The sequence below is a fragment of the Mustela erminea genome, chromosome 3 (assembly GCF_009829155.1).
Source record: "Mustela erminea isolate mMusErm1 chromosome 3, mMusErm1.Pri, whole genome shotgun sequence".
NCBI lineage: Eukaryota > Metazoa > Chordata > Mammalia > Carnivora > Mustelidae > Mustela > Mustela erminea.
The window spans coordinates 50,648,382-50,669,098 of NC_045616.1; the positions used below are offsets into that span (position 1 = coordinate 50,648,382).

Sequence of the window (20,717 nt, forward strand, 5' to 3'; positions counted from 1 at the left end):
AGACCCTCAACTCTATGGTCAACTAATCTTCAAAAAAGCAGGAAAGAATGTCCAATGGAAAAAAGACAGTCTCTTCAACAAATGGTGTTGGAAAAATTGGACAGCCACATGTGGAAAAATGAAACTGGACTGTTTCCTTACACCACTCACAAAAATAGACTCAAAATGAATGAAGGACCTCCATGTGAGAAAGGAATCCATAAAAAATCCTTGAGGAGAACAAAAGCAGAGACCTCTTCAAACTCAGCCGCAGCAACTACTTCCTAGAAACATCGCCAAAGGCAAGGGAAGCACGGGCAAAAATGAACTATTGGGACTTCATCAAGATCAAAAGCTTTTGTACAGCAAAGGAAACGGTCAACAAAACCAAAAGACAACCGAAAGAACGGGAGAAGATATCTGCAAATGAAATATCAGATAAAGGGCTAGTATGCAAAATCTATAAAGAACTTTTCAAACTCAACACCCAAAGAACAATCCAATCAAGAAATGGGCAGAGGACATGAACAGACATTTCTGCAAAGAAGACCTCCAGATGGCCAACAGACACATGAAAAAGTGCTCCACATCACTTGGCATCAGGGAAATACAAATCAAAACCACAATAAGATACCACCTCACACCAGTCAGAATGGATAAAATTAACAAGTCAGGAAATGACAGATGCTGGAGAGGATGCGGAGAAAGGGGAATCCTCCTACACTGTTGGTGGGAATGCAAGCTGGTGCAGCCACTCTGGAAAACAGCATGGACGTTCCTCAAAAAGGTGAAAATAGAACTACCCTATGACCTAGCAATTGCACTACTGAGTATTTACACTCAAGATACAAATGCAGTGATCCAAAGGGGCACATGCACCTGATTGTTTATAGCAGCAATGTCCACTATAGCCAAACTATGGAAAGAACCTAGATGTCCATCAAAAGATAAACAGATCAGGAAGAGGTGGTATATATATATACAATGGAATACTATGCAGCCATCAAAAGAAATGAAATCTTGCCATTTGCAATGACATGGATGGAACTAGAGGGTATCATGCTTAGCGAAATAAGTCAATTGGAGAAAGACAACTATCATATGATCTCCCTGATATGAGGAAGTGGAGATGCAATGTGGGGGGTTTGGGGGGTAGGAAAAGAATAAATGAAACAAGATGGGATCAGGAGGGAGACAAACCGTAAGAGACTCTAAATCTCACAAAACAGGCTGAGGGTTGCTGGGGGGAGGGGGGAAGGGAGAGGGTGGTTGGGGAAGGTATGTGCTATGGTGAGTGCTATGAAGTATGCAAACCTGGCAATTCACAGACCTGTACCCCTGGGGCTAATAATAGATTACATGCTAATAAAAAATAATTGTTTTTAAAAAACGATTGTGTTGGCTATTCAGGGTCTTTTGTAGTTCAATACAAATTTCAGGATTTTCTGTTCTAGTTCTGTGAAAAATAATACTGGTATTTTGGTAGGTATTACACTAAATATGTAGATTGCTTTGGATAATATGGACACTATTTATTCTTCTAATTCACGAGCATGGTATATTGTTCCCTTTATTTGTGCCATCTTTGACTTATTTCACGAACATCTTATAGTTTTCAGAGTTTAGGTCATTCACCTCTGTGGTTAAATTTGTGTCTAAATACTTTATTCTTTTTGATGCAATTGTAAATTGGATTTCTTAAAATTTTTCTTTCTGGTATTTCATTAATAGCATATAGAAATACAACATTTCTATATATTGATTTTGAAACCTGCAATTTTGCTGAATTCATTTATTCTAATAGATCTTTTGGTGGAGTCTTTAGGGTTTTCTATCTATATGTCAACTGCAAATAATGAGTTTCACTTCTTCCTTACCAGTTTGGAGGACTTTTACATCTTTTACTTATCTGATTGCTATCGCTAGAATTTCCAGTACTACATTGAACAAAAGTAGTGAAAGTGGGCATCCTTGTCTTGTTCCTGATCTTAGCAGAAAAGCTTTTAGCTTTCCACCATTGAATACAATGTTATTTGTGGAGTTATCATATACAGCCTTGAGTATGTTGAGATATGTTCTCTCTATAACAATTTTGTTGAGAGTTTTTAATCATGAATAAATGTTGAATTTCATCAAATGTTTTTTCTACATCTATTGAGAAGATCATATAATTTTTATCTTTCATTCTGTTAAGGTGATGTATCACAATGATTAATTTGTGGATATTAAAGCATCCTTGCATCCCTAGACTAAATCTCAGTTGATTATCGTGAATGATCCTTTTAATGTATTGTTGAATTCAGTTTGCTAATATTTTATTGAGGACTTTTGCATCTATGTTCATCAGGAATACTGGTCTATAATGTTCTTTTTTTTTGTAGTGTCTTTTCAGGCCTTGGTATCATGGTAATGCTGGTCTCATAGAATGAATCTGGAAACATTCCTTTTTAAGACATTTTGGAATAGTTTGAAAAGGATAGGTATTAATTCTTCTTTAAATGTTTGGTAGAATTCACCTGTGAAGCCATCTGATCATGATCTACTGCCTACATATAATACAAAAGTAAATTTTTTCTTCTTCTTCTTAAAAGATATAGTGCTTATTTCTGTTGTTTTAAATGTAGCTCAAACTCTGTTTCACTATTATGCTGGGGGATGACAGGATTAAATTTGATTAAAATTTTCTTACAGCTGTGGTGTAATTAAAAATATTAATTCCTTGGAATCATTAATATGTAACAAGTATGAACTAGTACACAACACTCATGGTACAAATATGTCACCATGACATTATTTCTCCAAATTAAATTAAATCCTACTCCAAATACCATGGGTCATGCTAGAAGGAAATCCAGCTTTATCTCTTGAAGGTCCCCTACTTGCATGCTCCAAGAATTCCAGTGGCATATGCATTCCTAAAGGATGTATGGTATCCCTATCTACAGTGATCCAGCTGCCACTGAGCCTCAGGACCCACTGCCCTGTCTGAACCTGGTCTCTTCCATCTGCCTGGCCTTGCTGTTTTAGTCTGTGGCCCTCGTGCCACACTGGCCCCAGATCCTAGCATGGGTCAGCATAATCTCTCAGAGATAGTACCACACAACTGCCTGTATCACTTCTTTAGTGCTATCTTCAGTGCACAGTATTCTTAGGCAGTTCCCTCCAGCTATAATTTATAGCTGTTATAGTGCAAAGCCCTTCAAGAGCTTAGTCTTTTCGTTCATGCACACTATTTTTAAAGAGCTTAAAGGAGGAGCATCTGGGTGGCTCAGTTGGTTAAGTGGCTGCCTTTGGCTTGTGTCATATTCCCAGGGTCCTGGGATCAAGCCCCTCATGGGGCTCCCTGCTCAGCAAGGAACCTGCTTCTACCCCTGCTTCTGTTGCTCTCCCCACTGCTTAGCTCTCTCTCTTTCTCTCTCAAATAAATAAATAAATAAAATCTAAAAGAAAAAGAGTGCTTAAAGAAATGTGGACCCTATTGATGGTCTTAGCTATGGCTGTATCTAACATTCATTCACCATCTGGCAACTTCCGAAAAATATCCAGAGTCTCTACAATGTGCCAGGGATTGTCTAAAGCCTAGCTATGCAGCAGTAAATATGAAAAAAATGAAGATATTAAAATAGAATTTCATCTTGAAATTTTTCCTAAGTTAAAAAAAAAAAAAGGCAACTAGATCAGTTTTTATCTCCCAACTCTACCCTTCACACTGATATGTGAACAGTTACTGGGAAATGAATTATACACCTGTATACATTAGAAATTAGAGTAAAGTTTATTCTATTTTTTTTTAAGATTGTATTTATTTATTTGACAGAAAGAGAAATCACAAGTAGGCAGAGAAGCAGGTGGGGGGTGGGGGGAAGCAGGCTCCCTGCTGAGCAGAGCCCAATGCGGGGTTAGATCCCAGAACCGTGGGATCATGACCTGAGCCGAAGGCAGAGGCCCAACCCACTGAGCCACCCAGGCGCCCCTAAATTAGAGTAATGTTTATTCTCCTTTGCTTTCATTGCTCTATAAGAATTTCCATCAGTATTAACTACCTACCTCTGAATATTTATATTTCAGAATTTTCCTTCTGAAGAGAAGAAGGAAGAAGGGAAGAAGAAGGAATTCTCTCTTCCTCGACTTCTACAGACGGTCTCAAAAATGCAACACCCATACTCCCCTGAGAATAATCCACCATCCTTACTTCCGACCCCATTCTTTCATGTTTTAGACTTTACTCCTATTAGTCCTTTACTCCTATTTTGCCTCTTCTCTTTCTCCTCTCCCTCCCTCTCTCCAGTTCTCCCTAAATCCCAAATGCAGTCTTCCAACCTACAATCTTCCATCCTCAGTCTTGCTTTCTCTTCAAGCTTAACATCTCAACTGTATTCACCCCTTCAATAGCAAATTCAAACTTTCCCTCTGAGACATCTCAGCTTTTCTAATCTCTATGAAAACTTGAAATTCCAACTTTTAAACTTTCACATAAGTTCTTAGAAGTGTGTTCCCCAAAATGTGTTCTATGCAATGCTATCCCCACATTTTGGCCAAATTAAAGAATTCTGTTGTGAACTACATTTAGGAAATACATTTGTATGGATACTAAACATACCTTCTTAAATATTCAAAATACTTAAAACATAAAACAAATGCCAGAAAGGCCTAAACACAGACTTAACTTTATTTAATCCATCATTTTTCAAATCTATGATGTCACAGAACAATTTTCCCCGACTGATATCTATTTACAACCTACAGAACTAGACTCATATTGTCAACTACCTAGACACTTCCATGTAGCTACCCCACAGTATCTAGCAAACTATTTTGACTAGAGTAGACAATTACCCTTGTTAAATAAAGACCCAATCCTACATGTTGACCTCAAGACACTTTCACCTAACTGCTGAATATGTCCATACAGATGTCCTACCAGTCCCTCAAATATATCTCAAACCAAAACAAAATGCTACAGACCTCCCAACCCACCTTCTTCCTCTATTCCCTAACTCTACATACTTGTAGCTAAGATGAGTTGAGTACCTCTCTCTTATAAATGACTTAGAATGTCATTTTTTGACCTACAACTGCATCCATCATCCAGTATAATTTGGTCTCCTTAAGAAGGGATATTGTACTTTATCTATCTTTACATCCTCCTCTGCTCCAAGCCTAGTCTTATCCCAAATCATTAAGACTTTTTTTTTTAATTTCAAAAAAGAATTTGTATTATAGGAAATTATAAACACTTGTTTTGGGGTCATACTGCTAGGCCAAATCTATGCCCTGTCCCTACAATCTGTGTTAGGCTGACAAGTGACTTAGTGTCTCTAAAACTCAGCTGTATCTCTAAACCTCAAATTTCTCATGAAAATGTGGTAGTCATGAAGATTAGAAGAAGTGAGATATTTGGCATTCTTAGTACACTGCCTAACATACAGCAACCACTCACAACTCACCCATTCATATTAATAAAACCAAAGTTTCCACAAGCATGTATCAAGTAAGATTCCAGGTTGAAATTATTTTTAGCAATTTGCTCCAGCAATGCTTACCCAGAAGAAGCCAACCACAATGTAGGACATCTGACTACCTTGAGACCACCATGCTTGATGAAGTCCAAACTAGCATGGAGATCCTGGACAACTTGTATCCTGGAAAGAGAGATACCTGGACAATTTCCAGTCGTCCACATATGTCATGTCCAGACATGACATCACAACCCAGACATGGGAGTGATTAATTGTCAGATGATTTCATCCTCAGTGACTCTCTGGTTGCAATTCTATGGTTCTCTGGTTGCAAGAAGAGTCCAGAGAAGCCCTCTAAACATCACAGCTATGAGAGATCATTATAAATTAATTTCAGCCATTAAATTTTGGGGTGGTTTATTGATACAGCAAATAGATAACTTGAACATTTCTTCTCACGATTCTGCCATTTTAATATATATTAATTTCCCAAATCAAATATAATGTGTCACTTCAATTACTACATAATTATTTAAAATAATGAAGAACACATAAATTATGGATACAAGCCCTCAGAGCTTAATTAAAACCTAATTATCACAATCTTAGAATTACATGAATATATTCTCAATCCATCATCAAAAGAGGGAACTTCTGATATGTTTAGTACCGAAGTATTTTTATAAAATGAAAATGGCAGAAATATTAATCAAAACAAGAATACAGACAAATCTCTCATCGTCTTTTACTTATCCTAAGCTGTTTTCCTCCTTATTTTCCATTCCTTAATTTCTTCTTTCAGCTGCAATTCATTACTTGAAGAGAGAACACATTCCCCCCCCCAACCACCCCCCCTCCACACACACATAGTCACATACTTCTAAAAATTCTCTATACCTAAAACTTACTTTTGAAGAAAACTCACAAGCGAAAAGGAAGCCTTTAATAGAATTCATTGTGTGCATCACCAATATCTTTCACCTCTTGACTTTGCCTTAGGTGATCTGGTGTCATAAATTAAAATAAGGGAGCCTTTTTTAATAATGCAATGACTCCCCCAGACTTGCCCCTTTCATTATTTTGCTTTTGATGAATATGTCCAGGGCACAAAACACTTTGAAGTTATACCACCCAATGTGTCTTCACCTTCTATCACAGTAATCGTCCCTTCCTTCAATCATAAAATTTAGGCTAATCAGCTGGTTTTAAAAAAAAAAAAGATATCCATATCATTTTTCTATTTTTTTTTTTTACAATTCATGAAAGACAATTTTTTTAAAAGATTTTATTTATTTATTTGACAGACAGAGATCACAAGTAGGCAGAGAGGCAGGCAGAGAGAGAAAGGAGGAAGCAGGCTCCCTGCTGAGCAGAGAGCCCGAGGAGAGGATGTGGGGCTTAATCCCAGGACCCTGGGATCATGAGCTGAGCCAAAGGCAGAGGCTTTAACCCACTGAGCCACCCAGGCGCCCCGACAATTTTTTATTTATGCTTACTCCTCCAACTTTAAATTTTAACTTGACCCTATTTCAAATCCATAGTTCCATTTAAGTTTAGCAAAGTCAACTGCAAGAGTTGAGAATATCAGAAGATAGGTCAACTAAGACTGATAACTTTACAAGAACTGGCTTACTTGAATGGCTCTTGTAAGTTGGACTTGCTGTCCCATTATCAGAGCACATTCTCTCCCACTCTAATATCTCCCATTTCCCTAACTCCAGCTATGTCCTATAACTTTAAATATTCACTCGGGGTTTAGGATATACTAGAAGGATGGTAATAAAGGGGCGCCTGGGTGGCTCAGTGGGTTAAAGCCTCTGCCTTCAACTCAGGTCATGATCCAGGGGTCCTGGGATCGAGCCCCACATCGGGCTCTCTGCTCAGCGGGGAGCCTGCTTTTCCCTCTCTCTCTCTGCCTGCCTTTCTGCCTACTTGTGATCTCCATCTGTCAGATAAATAAATAAAATCTTTATAAAAAAAAGATTTTTTTAAAAATATTTTATTTATTTATTTGACAGAGAGAGATCACAAGCAGGCAGAGAGGCAGGCAGAGAGAGAGGAGGAAGCAGACTCATGCTGAGCAGAGAGCCCGATGCGGGACTCGATCCCAGGACCCTGAGATCATGACCCGAGCCGAAGGCAGCGGCTTAACCCACTGAGCCACCCAGGCGCCCCCAAAAAAAGATTTTTTTTAAAGATTTTATTTATTTATTTGACATACAGACAGATATCTGACAGACAGAGATCTCCATCTGTCAGAAAAATAAAATCTTTAAAGAAAAAGAAACTTTTTTAAAAAATATTTTATTTATTTATTTGACATACAGACAGAGATCACAAGTAGGCAGAGAGGCAGGCAGAGAGAGAGAGGAGGAAGCAGGCTCCCCACTGAGCAGAGAGCCCGATGTGGGGCTCGATCCCAGGACCCTGAGATCATGACCTGAGCTGAAGGCAGAGGCTTAACCCACTGAGCCATCCAGGTGCTCTGTGACAAAGTATATTAAGAGAATTCTCACTTCCATCAACCTAGTCCTTTCCTTCCCTTATAGATAACCATTTTTCTTAGCCCCTGAATTATATTGCCAATGTTTCTTTGCAAAAATAACTATATATAGACAAACTGAAATAAATAAAGCAACTATCAAATAAGGATATAATTGCACAGATAAAATAATTATCTCTAGTAACTTTAGAAATAGCATTTTGACTGACCACAGTAGAATAAATTCTAACAAATACAAAGAAAGCTTATATGCTTCATTCAGTATTCTTATTGTCAGTAGTAATATCAGTTATTATAGTGTTTAAATTATATTTTTATATTGTAGAATATATATTTTGGAACCACATTTTATATGTTGTAGAATATATATTTTGAAACTACACACGTTTATAAGATAGGACAAATAATAAGTCATTACATAAGAGAAAACAGAAATGACAATAAAACCAAAGAAATTATATAAAGTATCTGGATGGTTAAATTTAAATTGGAAATACCAGTCTCACCTCATGACATTTTTTCTTTGTAAACTACATATTTCTGACTTCATCTATCAAAAAGGCTTAGAAGTAATGACAACTCAGTAACAACAAGCAACACAGTGCTTAGATTTTTGTCTCTAAACACCATTCCCCAGTAAAACCAGAGTTTCTTATAGGAATAACTGATGTATGGGGAGGGAAATATGCAAAATGAACCTGAGCGAGGAGTCTGCTCCCCACCCCCCACAGCCTGCCTCTCTGACTACTTGTGATCTCTCTCTCTATCTCTTTCTCTCTGTCAAATAAGTAAATAAAATCTTTAAGAAAAAAAAGGAAGAATTAAATATTCATCCTGTCTATTCTGGGTAAACTCCTTTTCAGAATAACCAAATATCCTAGCCATTAAGGAAAAGTTCTTCCTTAAAGAATTCCAGCTAATGTGGCAAGAATGACAGAGTTAACAAAGCATGGTTGCAACTTCTAATAAAATAATTGTAAAATGATCATTTGTGGATGAAACAATCAGATAAAAAATCAATTCAAACGGACTTAAAGGCTTGAACATAAAACTTGAAACCATAAAACTCTTGGAAGAAATTATAGGGGGTAGGGTCCTTGACATCAGTCTTGGCAATTATTTTTTTTTTTTAATTTGACACCAAAAGCAAAAGGAACAAAAGCAAAACAAGAGAAACTACATCAAAATTTTTAAAAATTTAAAAAAAAAAAAACTTCTACAACACAAAGGAAACCATCAACAAAATGAAAAGGTAGCCTGGAGAATGAGAGAAACTACTTGCAAATCCTATACTGATAAGGAGTTAATATCCAAAATATATAAAGAACTCAGAACTCAATACCAAAAAACAATCTGATTAAAAAATGGGTAGAGGAACTGAATACACATTTCCAGAAGAATGCATACAAAAGGCAAACAGCTGCATGAAAAGGTACTCAACATGATTAACCAGTTATCAGAAGAATGCAAATCAAAACCACGATATCACTTTATTCCTATTGGGATGACTATAATAAAAAAGAGATAACTGTGCTCACAAAGCCCTTGAGAGTTGTACATTTATGAGCAAAGTGGTTATTTTAAGTTTTAGAGTGGTTAGTTATAACTGAAGCATATATAAATTTGGGGCTCCTCTTCAAGTAAGAGTGTACAAAATTAAATACAAAATTGTTAGAGCCCGTTATCTCTCTTTGCATTCTCCCGCTTTCAACCTAAGTCCTTTTGTCTAATGTGTGTCCCTTGTAAACAACATGTAATTGGTTTCTATAATGTTTGGTCTTCTCTGATAATCACTGTGCTCTTACTGAGGAGTTTGATTTATAGTCGCTTATTATAATTAGTCATACATTTAGAAACTTTTCTGACATTTGTGCTTTTTGCCCTACTCTTACACAGTTTTACTTTTTCTTCTCTTGCTTTCTTTCACTGTGCTTGTGAGTTGATGTATTTGTTCTTTGAGAGTTATCATTTTTGCCCCGTAAATTTTTAAAAGTTTCAATTTAAATATCTTCACCTTACTACTAAACCATAAAAGGATCTTACAATATTCAAAACCAATCCTCTGTCACACAAACCCCACTAACATGCTAATTTTATGATATAAGCTCTATCTTATTTTACTTAACTCTCAATGTATAACAATAGAATTTAGAATTTAATCATTAATATTCTTTGTTTATCCAAATGTTTATTCTCAACTTTAGTCAACATTCCTTACATTTTAGACCTTTCTTGGATCATTTCCTTCTTTCTGAAGTTCGTGAGATAATAGGCAAATGCTAGTGAAATGTTATTGGTGTCTATTACAGACAAAATAAGACTTCAAGGCAAAACGCATATAAAGACAGTCACTATACAGTAACAAAAATGTCAACTTACCAGGAGCTAAACTAACACAGAGTTCAAAATATATATATAAAACACTGCTGGAGGGGCACCTAGGGTGGGTTAAAGCCTCTGCCTTCAGCTCAGGTCATGATTTCAGGGTCTGGGATCAAGCCCCAAATCTGCTCAGTGGGGAGCCTGCTCCCCACCCCCACCCTGCCTGCCTCTCTACCTACTTGTGATCTCTGTCAAAAAAATAAATAAAATCTTTTCTAAAAAAAGGCCCTAGAAAGAGGGGTGCCTGGGTGTCGGACTCTTGGTTTTGTTTCAGATCATGATCTCAGGACTCTGAGATCAAGCCCTAAATCAGGCTCTGCCCTCAGCATGGAGTCTGCTTGTCTCTCTCTCTTTCTCTCTCAAATAAATACAATTTTAAAAAAATAAAATAAAAAGCCCTAGAAAGACTCATGAGTCAAAGCAGCAATTATTATAGAAATCAGAACCTGTATGATGTAAACCTAAGTGGAGTTCTTTAAGGAGACTTCCTTAAGGAAGTACCTGTATTAGAAAATAAAAAGGCTACAAGATTAATGTGCTAAGGATCCAAAAGAAGTCTATAAAAGTAAGAAAGGAAAAGAAATATTAGGAGCTGACACTTGAGCTCTAGTAGCTTCAAGATAAATTTAAATCCTCTTTAGGAATCCAGAGGAGACCAAAGAAGCAAAAGAAGAAGGTATCCTTCATGCACCCTAATCATCAAAAATATGGGCTTCATGTGTGACAATATCAGCTAATAGCAGCTAAAAGCTAGGCTATTCTAATTCCTTTACATGTGTTAATTTCTTTGATCCTCATAGCAACCATTTAAAATATAAGTAATATTATTATGCTCATTTTCTGATGAGAACCTGACATATAAATTAAATATATTTGTCAAGATTAGATCTCAGAAATCCAAAGCCAAGACTCAAACCTAAGCTCTCAAGGTCCAAATCCTATGTTTTTAACTAAATACTAGATCAATATTCCAGTCTTGCTAGGAAAGATCTTATAGGAAAGATAATTTTAAAAGCCACTATATTTATACATCCTATCATATAAAAATGTCATTAAATAAAAAATGCACATCTTTATTTTCTTCTCTCTATAATCAAACCTAGCCTCTAATTGGCAGCATAGCCTACTCACTAGCACAGTCTACTGAAGAGACCAGTCCTATACCTAATGGTTAATGATGTAACAAGAATGGTTATTATGTAGAATTTCACACTCACAGTGATTTTTCCACTTGCAAGGGAATTAGTTGTTGGCATACATTTTATTCGTGAATGACATGATACTTTAATGAGAGTAGAAGCAATGAAAGAAGGCAAATAGGCATTCTAATTCTAATTCTCTCCATGCTTACATTCACCTTCTGGGGAGGGAGGGAAAAAGGAGTTAGCTGTCTAGAAGAGTAGGGTTAAGATTTCTAATCACAGTGCCAATGAAATCGTTGGGATTTTAAAATGTTAAAAAATCACTATAAAATCTGAGTTTTTGAGGTCAGTAGTTACAATTAAATGTGAAAGTAGAAATCATCCACTCAGCATGTTTTTCATGAACATGGTGGAATGCTTCACTAAACACTGAAGGAATGAATGGCCAACCCCCAGTATAAGAGCACACATGAATATTAGTGAGAAATAAAATAAGATGAAATAAAATCCCCTAAACTATAACAGTTTCTGGAAATTCTATTGATTTTATTATTCCAAGTTCTCAAGTAGTAGTTATAGCACTGACTTATAAAAACTACGACACTCTAATCACCTAAAAACAAAAACAATTTCCTGAATTTGCTGACTTTCTCCAAGAAAGATTTCTTAAATATTAGGTAAAACTGCCACTCAATATCAAATTGCTTTGTAATGGTATTCAAAGATTATCTCTAATTATTTATAATTTTGGTGAAAAATGTTCAAAAGAAGTGAAGACCTGATTTGGAAATATTTTTATTGTAGTGAGATTTTCAATGTAATGCTACCTGATGAAACAGATCTACTTATATTAGGAAATTTAAGATAAGAAATCAATTCATCTAAAAATTAATAGAAATGTTTTTATGAGACACCAAAATATAATAGTTTATGATCATTACTGTGATCATTAAGGAATGGACAACTTTTGTACATTAAACTGAAGACCTGAGTTTGCTGCTGTTTTTAATTTTGCTGACTTTTATAAATCTTTGTTTCAATTATAAAGTAAAACAGTTAATAACTTACAACCACGTGATTAAGGTTACATGAATTAATTCATGTGAACCTACGTTGCAAATCCCAAGGTACTAAGCAGAACTTTAAAATATACTTGCTTCTAACAAAATTAAACAAATTCGTTCAAATTTGTTTGTTCAAACTTGTTCATTTTATAAAATACATCAGACACTTTCAGGAAATTAGTTAAGGTTTTAGCTAAACCAATGCATAAATGTACACACACACAGACACACACCAGAATTACTGACAGCTGATAAAACTATACATTAGTGAACTGGACTTGTCTTTTACCTAAAGCCCAGTTCTCAAGTGATTTACTGAATTGCCCTCCCTAATGAAACATTTTAAACCTTTTGTAATTTGTCTTAGAAACAAAAATAATTTTTTTCTCATTTTGGTAGTTTAACTAATGTCATTTAGATGAGTCCCTACTGAAAACACAGAAATCATTAGAGAATTGAATTCAATGTGCATCAAATAATATCCAATCACATTTCTGATTTTAGCATATCCTAGATAGGTTAATTACTATGCCAGCCAGGACTATACTTCCCTCTTAAGAAAAAACAACAGCCAGTGGTGAGGGAGAAGTCATTGGCTGCAAGTTCTTCCTTTATGTCGTTTTCTCACAATCTGGTCCTTTCTTAAATGTCTTAGTTAATCGGCAAAGGTCTATGCAAGGAAAGTTCCAACTGGTGAACCCTCAAGCCATACCTGATACATCTTCCCCATAATGTGACCTTGAGCTTAAAAGAAGGTATAAAAGAAAAGGGATAAATTTCTCCTGAATGCATCCTGGCTATTTTACCCACCATCGCAAGTGACCCAGCAATTCCACTCCTAGATATATAACCAACAGAACAGAAAACATATGTTCACACAAAAACTTATATAGAAATGTCCACGATATAACAGTCAAAAAGTAGAGATAATCCAAATGTCCGTCAACTGATAAATGGATAAAGGCAGTATATTTATATATTCATACAAAGAAATATTGTCCAGTCGTAAAAAAGAATGAAGTAGTGATACATGCTACCGCATGATAACTTTGAAAACATTACAGTAAGTGAAAGAAGGCAGACACAAAAGGCCACATACTATACGATTCCGGCCACATACTATATGATTCCAGCTATGTGAAATGTCCACAACAGCCGTATCTTTAAAGACACAGATTGGTTGCCAGGGACTTGGGGGTGGGAGAGGATGGGAGGGAAGATTAATGGGTACCGAATTTCTTTTTGAGGTGATAAAAATGTTCTGGAATAGACAGCGGGGACTGTTGTCCAACTCTGTAAATATATTAAAAACCATTGAATTACTCACTTTAAAAGGTAGGGTTTGTTTTTTTTTTTTTTTTTTGATGAGTGAATTCTATCTCACCTTTATTAAAAAAATCCAACTGACCCTGCACTTCCAGCCATCTCTTTCTCTTCTTTCAACAACTACAGTCAAGTTGATCTATTGTGTATCTGGGACAAGACACCTGGATCACTCCTCCCTCTGCACCCCTGATCCATGCTATTCCTGGGGCTCTTCTCTCTACTTCTCTCCACTCCCTCTTCTTCTCCACCATTCTTCGAAGTCCGTATCAGGTCCCACTTTTTCCATACCACTTTCCATCCCTAGTGGACTGGTCTGCCAAAGCACAGGTAAGCCTTCTTTATTTCATGCCTGTTCACCAACTCTGCTGAATATAGTTGAATAATATACAAATGACTCTAATTATAGGTGCAGATAGGGCTCTCGCTTTATATCAGAGGTTGGAAATATAAAAGATAGTGCAATTCTTTCATATACGTTCTCAAATTATATTGATCACGTGCCAGACTTAAATCTAAAATATTTCTCTTACATCTTTTCAGTGAAACCTTATTTGAAAAATGAGAAATGTATTATTTTATTTCCAAATAATTACCTACGTACAACTTTGCAAAAATACTGCTGCATAAAAAGATGAGCTAAATTGAATTACTGCCCCATGACACAGATTAAAGGATAATATTATTACAATTATCCTAACAAAAGGACTATCAAAACTATACAGTGCTGTCTTAAGAAGAATAGGATATGGGCATGAAGTATATTAATATTACCTAATTATCAGAATTCATGACTAAAGAAGCTAACAAAATCTTATCTTCAATTAGCACACAAATACAAACCCTTGAATTATTTCCACAGTATACTTTAGAGCACTTGTTCACTTGTTACAACACTTAAAAGAAATTCTTTTCTCTTTTACACATATTCCCCCACAGAATTCTTTTTTGCAGAAAGAGTGCAAAGTAAATACAAATAATTAAGAATTGCTTCTTCTTTGTTAATTTTGAGTCATCTCACCTATTTCCCTCTATCTAACATATATACCTTCTGTTCACTGTGCCCACTGCATGCAGAAATAAACTAAGAGTGCCACACAATGCCTTTTTTGAAGTTGTATTTTGAAGCTTTTTTATTTGAAGCTGTTCTGTATCTTTCAACCTGGGCCACATTTCGATAATGACTATTTAATAATTACAATCATCCCCTTATTAGCGTGGCATTTCATTTTCCTTGCCTTATGGCACCCCGCAATTGAAGGCAAGGAAAACTCTCTGTTGATTAGTTATTTAAGACCAGCAACAATAACTATGCTGGAGAGAAGGCTACTTGGAGAGGATTACATAAGAGCTGGAGCTCAACTGCCTCAGACAGAGAGCAGCAAATTATAAACCCAAGTACTTCATTGCATGTAACCAAATTGGCTAGTTGAAATGCTAATTGCCTTTCAGCAAAACTAAAGACAGACAGGGAACCTTGTGCTTCAGAGAATGAAATGCATTTTTACTCCACTTCTGCACTATTGTCTTGCTGAGAATCATTTGAAATCTATTCATAAAGGTAGCTCTTTCCCTAACCTTTAAAATGTGGGAAATTTATTTAGCCCCTACCAGCACCTCCAATGCACTGATGGCCAAGATGAGAACAGATGGTTGGATTTAAGCCACGTTAAGCCCCTAATAAAGTAAGGCATGAAAGAATTCTATGTTCAAATATACAGCACAAATCAAGAAAATGTGCCTAGGAAAAGGAAATTTTGAATAACAAATAAATTTATGAATGAATGTTATCAAATACTATCATCCTTAAAACATTAATATTTTCAGCATAATTATATTCAAACACATATGGCAAGAGCGATCATGGCCTATTTCAAAGAAACCCCCAGCCTCCCTTTATACTTAATAATTTTCTATTAGTTCAAAACTCATTTATGGAGAATTATTCCAACAGCCAGTTTTCCCCCTTTATATGAAAAAGGGTCCATTCGGGGTTTTCAGAATCCTGAATATATGAATGAGAAATGCCCTATCAGCATCCTGCCCTCATTCTGAGATATAGCCAGCCTTACGCCTGACTGCACCAGAAAGGGCCCCATGACCACCTGCCCAGCAGCTGGGGGAGGGACTTGGTCTGGTACATTTTGAAGTGTATAGTGTGTCACAGTGGAATCAGAAAACACAGCCTTTGTATTACCACAGTCTCCTGCGACCCAGCTCCACCCTTCTCCTCCTCTTCCACACCTCCATTGGGGCAACAGAGCTCGGACGCTGTGGCCTCTTGTGTGGCCTGACATCCTGACACACTAGGGAACCCTCCATACATGCAAAGATGCCCCCCACCCCGTCTACCCGCCCCCACCCCATCCTGCCTTGTGAAGGGAGAAAAACGGGCATGCATGCCCAGAAATCAACTTTCTGTACTACTTCATTCTGTATGAGTCTTTTTAACTTCATTTCTCAACAAGTATCATTATTTATAGAAAGTTTGAGCGGCCTGAGAGTGACAAAACACTTAAGTTGAGCTTTCAATCGTAAACAGTTCCAATAAAAGATTCAGCTCTCACCCCGAATCAGAAGGAGTTATGGCAAAAAAAGAAATCTTTCTGGCTAGATGTTCATCAGAATCTTTGGACAGTGGAGTTCCTGGTGATTTTTCTTTCTCCTGTACTGTCTGAATTTCCCACATGATTTTGTATAGTTATTTCCAAGTCAAAGAAGGAGATAGATGGACATTCAACCGCATGTAATACTAAGCTGTTTAACTTTTCTCACAAAATCAGGGAAATGCCCATCCAAATCTCTCCCTGATCACACTACATTTTATAATCAAATTAAGCTATCATCATCTAAGGAGCTCAATATGCTTTAAAAGCATCCATAAATTATCTGGTTGCCCTCTATGTGAAGTCAAAGTAATGACAGCACAGTGCTTGCACGCGGTGCAGACTTTTGGACCCAGTGTATATAATGACTTATCAGAGGTAAATACAAAGCCTATAACAAAGTCAGTATATTAATCATTTTGCTCAAATCTAGAGACACTAAAGAAAGATATAATATAGTCCCTGGCCTCAAAGATTTAGTAGACTAATTGGGTAACACTGAAATTTTCAGTAACAGTAGGACAGAAATATTAAAATAGAGCATGAGGCAGTGTTTGGTTGATGTCAATAAGTCATACTTGTAATGACCAAGTTAATCAGTTACCATGCTTCTTGTTTATTAATTTATGGGAGTATCCAGTCATAATGCAAAAAGAGAACCTGTGACTTTAAGTCTCTCAACTTTTCTGTTTCAGTTTACCCAAGTAGGAAATAAAGAGGTTGATGTAGTTTAGCTCCAAATTTCCTTCCAGTGCTCAAGGAGTGCAACAGTGTCTTTACAGCCTTTGACTTTCTGAACACTAAGGGATCACACACCCAATCTAAGGCAAAATATATTTTCTTTGTGGGTCCTCCCAGGTCACAGATCTTTCTGCCTCAGTTTTTTATCTGCAAATCAGGATAACAGTATTTGATGATTAAATACAGAGTTACTCTTTTTAAAGGGCCTAGAATTCCTCAAACACAGTGGGCATTCAGTAAATGCAGTATACTATTATCATTCACTGTGGGGGCATGAACAAAAGGGTTTAGTCACAGTTAATTCTGTTGTGAACACTTTTTCTTTGGGTACAGTATGGGCAAGGGCACCTGCAAGGAAAAAGATGTATGAAATACTCTGCCTCGTACTAGCTTCTGCCTTACCATATTATTGCTAATTATTACTTTTATTACCATCAAAGTATTTGTGTTCCAAATATGTCTCACATTATCCTTTCCCAACAATGAATACAACTGGCATTCAATATTTGATATATATACACAGCATAAAACTATAACTGCTGTTATTAAAATATAATAAATGTTGACTGATACATGATTTCTATTTCTGATATTAAGACTCAGTGTTGTTCCATAATTTACCTGCACCTCATCATGTACTTACATTTTAGTCTAAGATTATTTTTAGTTGATGTTTATACATGGTTTCAGCTTTTAATCATCACATTCAGTATAGGGTAGAGCTTAGAGCACTCAGGAAAGATCCTTGATCAGCTCTTACTAACCGGAGAACTTTTGCAAGGGACTTAAACTTTCCATGCCTCAATATCATTATCTGTAAATTGGGATAATACTAATCTATGGTCTTGTGGTAAGTGTTAAATAACCTATATAAAGAGTTTCTCAGAATTCATTACATAAGAGGCATTCAGTAGGCTACTATTGTGACTCCTCATGGAAAAAACATGGAGATACAATTTGGCCATACTTATTTTTAGTGTATACATGTTGGCTACTTGTTTTTAAAAGGTATAAGGAGAATTAGCATCTCTACCTGAAATAAGTCTTTTCAGTTACCTGGTTCCATCCCTTTATTTTGTAAAGAAGGAAAAATCAGGTGCAGAAGGATGGATGAATGTCCAAAGTCACAGTAAGTTAACTGCAAGCCAAGACATAACTAATTGCATATAGTTAAAAGATTCTATTATGTCACAGTTCACACTGTATTTGGCACAACCTAAGTAAATCACCCCCCAAAAAAATGTTGGGGCGCCTGGCTCAGTGGGTTGGGCCTCTGCCTTCCAATTGGGTCATGATCTCAGGGTCCTGGGATAGAGCCCCACATTGGGCTCTCTACTCAGCAGGGAGCCTGCTTCCCCAGTCTCTCTCTCTGCCTGCCTCTCTGCCTACTTGTGATCTCTCTTTCTCTGTCAAATAAATAAGCAAAATCTTTTTAAACAATTGTTGTTGTTCCTTTGTATCTTGACTAAAACATCTTTTTTTAATGTTTTTTTTGTTGTTGTTCTATCTAGCTGTTTTTATAAGTGACACACAAAGGGGAGGGAAAAGACTTTAGTAATGTAAGGTAATAACTTCAGAAAGAATTTTTAAATAATGCTGTATTAGTTAAGGTGTATTTTTTGAGCTTTATCCTAATGATTGGTAATCATGCACTCTCAGGATTTGATAGGAGTAATTTCTAAAACAGTCCACAGCTTACATATAAACACATTACAGGCATTTTTAAAGGTTGTAGGTTTCGTGAAATGTTAAAAGTCGGTTTAAAATAAAAGTTACAACGAGTAAGTTAATATAGCACCTTAAAATGAGATTCTTCCCCCATGAACACTAGCACAGTTTCTTAGTTTTAATTTTAAGAAAAAAAAATCAATTTTAAAATACCTGAAGACATTAAAAATGTCTAAGCTTTTAAAAAATGTATATATTATTCCACGGTTCCAGGCTAATTCCAAACTCCCTGAAATCAACATATTTCACTGAAAATTCCTCGACACAGCGGTTATTTTTTAACATAAGACTCCTTAAGTTCATTTCAGCGTTCTCATTATTACCTGTGGCGCGCCGTTCTTGGTCGGTTATTTTCCAAGCAGACTTTTTAAAATTAAAGCTAGGGTTCGGGTTTCAAAGAGAGGAGAGGAAAGGGAAAAGGAAAGGAAAGTTTTCCCTCTGCTAATTCCCACTTCTCACGTTCCTTGAGACCAAGCTGCTTTTGCAAGCGCGGCTGGCAGGAACCGAGCGCTCACCGCCCCGCCGCAGCCCCGGGTGGAGTGGAAGCGGACAGCTGTGCGGGATAAGCGCAGCCTGCCGCGCGGGGCGCACGCCCTGCCTCCCGCGCCCACGCCTCCACCTCGAGCAACAGGTGCGGGAGCAGCGCCTCTGCGCGCCGCGCGTGCTGCGCCGCTCCCTTGTAGCACGGGGATGCTCGCGGCACCATCCCCCAGCCCTGGCCTACCTAGCCCTGGGGACACCGACATCCGCGCGCGCCCTTCGGTCCCCGCGGGTCCCTTTCGCACACCGTCGTTCTGCCTCTCGCTCGCGTCCCTAGGCTTCGCCGCGGCTGCTGGTCCTCTCCCCTGCTGTCGGGTCAGGACGGTGGCTCCATTCTCCTCCCCCCTCTCTCCTCCCCCATCATCCTCCGTCTGCTCCAATAGGACTCGCGGCTCCCCGGGCTGCGCTCACCTGACCAGCGGAGCGGGGGTGGCTGCCCAAGGCAGCGCGCCCCCGTCTGCGCAGCGGGCAGCCAGGTCTGCGCTCTGGCGTCGAGAACACCCTGCAGTGGCCATCCCTAATGGACTGTTCCGGCCGCCGGGCGCCTAAGCTGACCTGCCTGCGCGCTGGAACCCGGGAGTCTGGACTCCGTCTGCACCGCGCAGGGGAGATACGCGGTTCGGGCTTCTTGGTGTTGTACTCTTTGACTAAACTTTGTAGTTTGTCCCCTTGGGCACCGGGACACCATCTGCCACCCGACTGGCGGGCACTCCGCCCTGGCCACTCCACTGTAAGCAATTCACGGTGTTCTTTCTGAGAAGAAAAGCCACTTACTGGTTCTTGCTCCTTTCAGAAGGACATTTATTTGAACTTTGACTGAAGCGCCTCCCCTGAGTTGTTCACAATGAGAATTTGCGCACAAATGGGTGAAGTATTAGAAAGGAGGACCCTGCCCGTACATGTACTTAGAAACGAAGACTAAGGTCAACTTATAGGTAAACTATGTCTCTTTTATAAACGAGGGTTAATTCCTACCTTGTACGGTTGTTACAAGGATTAGATGAATAAGATCCTGTGTGAATTGCCGCGCTACAACTGACACGTGGTAAACCCCAATAGATGTTGGCAATTATTCCCGGGGCTTAAAAAAGGAAAGCCCCCGAGGTCAGATCAAATCATCCCCGTCGTGCAAATACCCGTCTGCGCTAGAGAAAAGCACAGGCAGAATTCTTAAAAGTTTCAAACCCGGGAGGAGGTTAAAGATGAGCAATTGGCAGTCCAACGTCACCTCATTGCTGATCTTATGGACG

At 37.8% G+C, this 20,717-nt stretch overlaps 1 protein-coding gene across 1 annotated transcript in view; it reads right to left on the minus strand.

Annotated features, from left to right (window-relative positions):
* The window catches only part of ADGRV1 (adhesion G protein-coupled receptor V1), a 541,343-nt gene extending 521,477 nt beyond the window's left edge, over positions 1-19,866 (minus strand). The window contains exon 1 of the mRNA XM_032335763.1: positions 19,652-19,866. Within this exon, the coding sequence (XP_032191654.1) occupies positions 19,652-19,673 (22 nt within the window). The 5' untranslated portion in view covers positions 19,674-19,866. The remainder of the gene's footprint in view (positions 1-19,651) is intronic.
* Between the last annotated feature and the right edge of the window lie 851 nt (positions 19,867-20,717).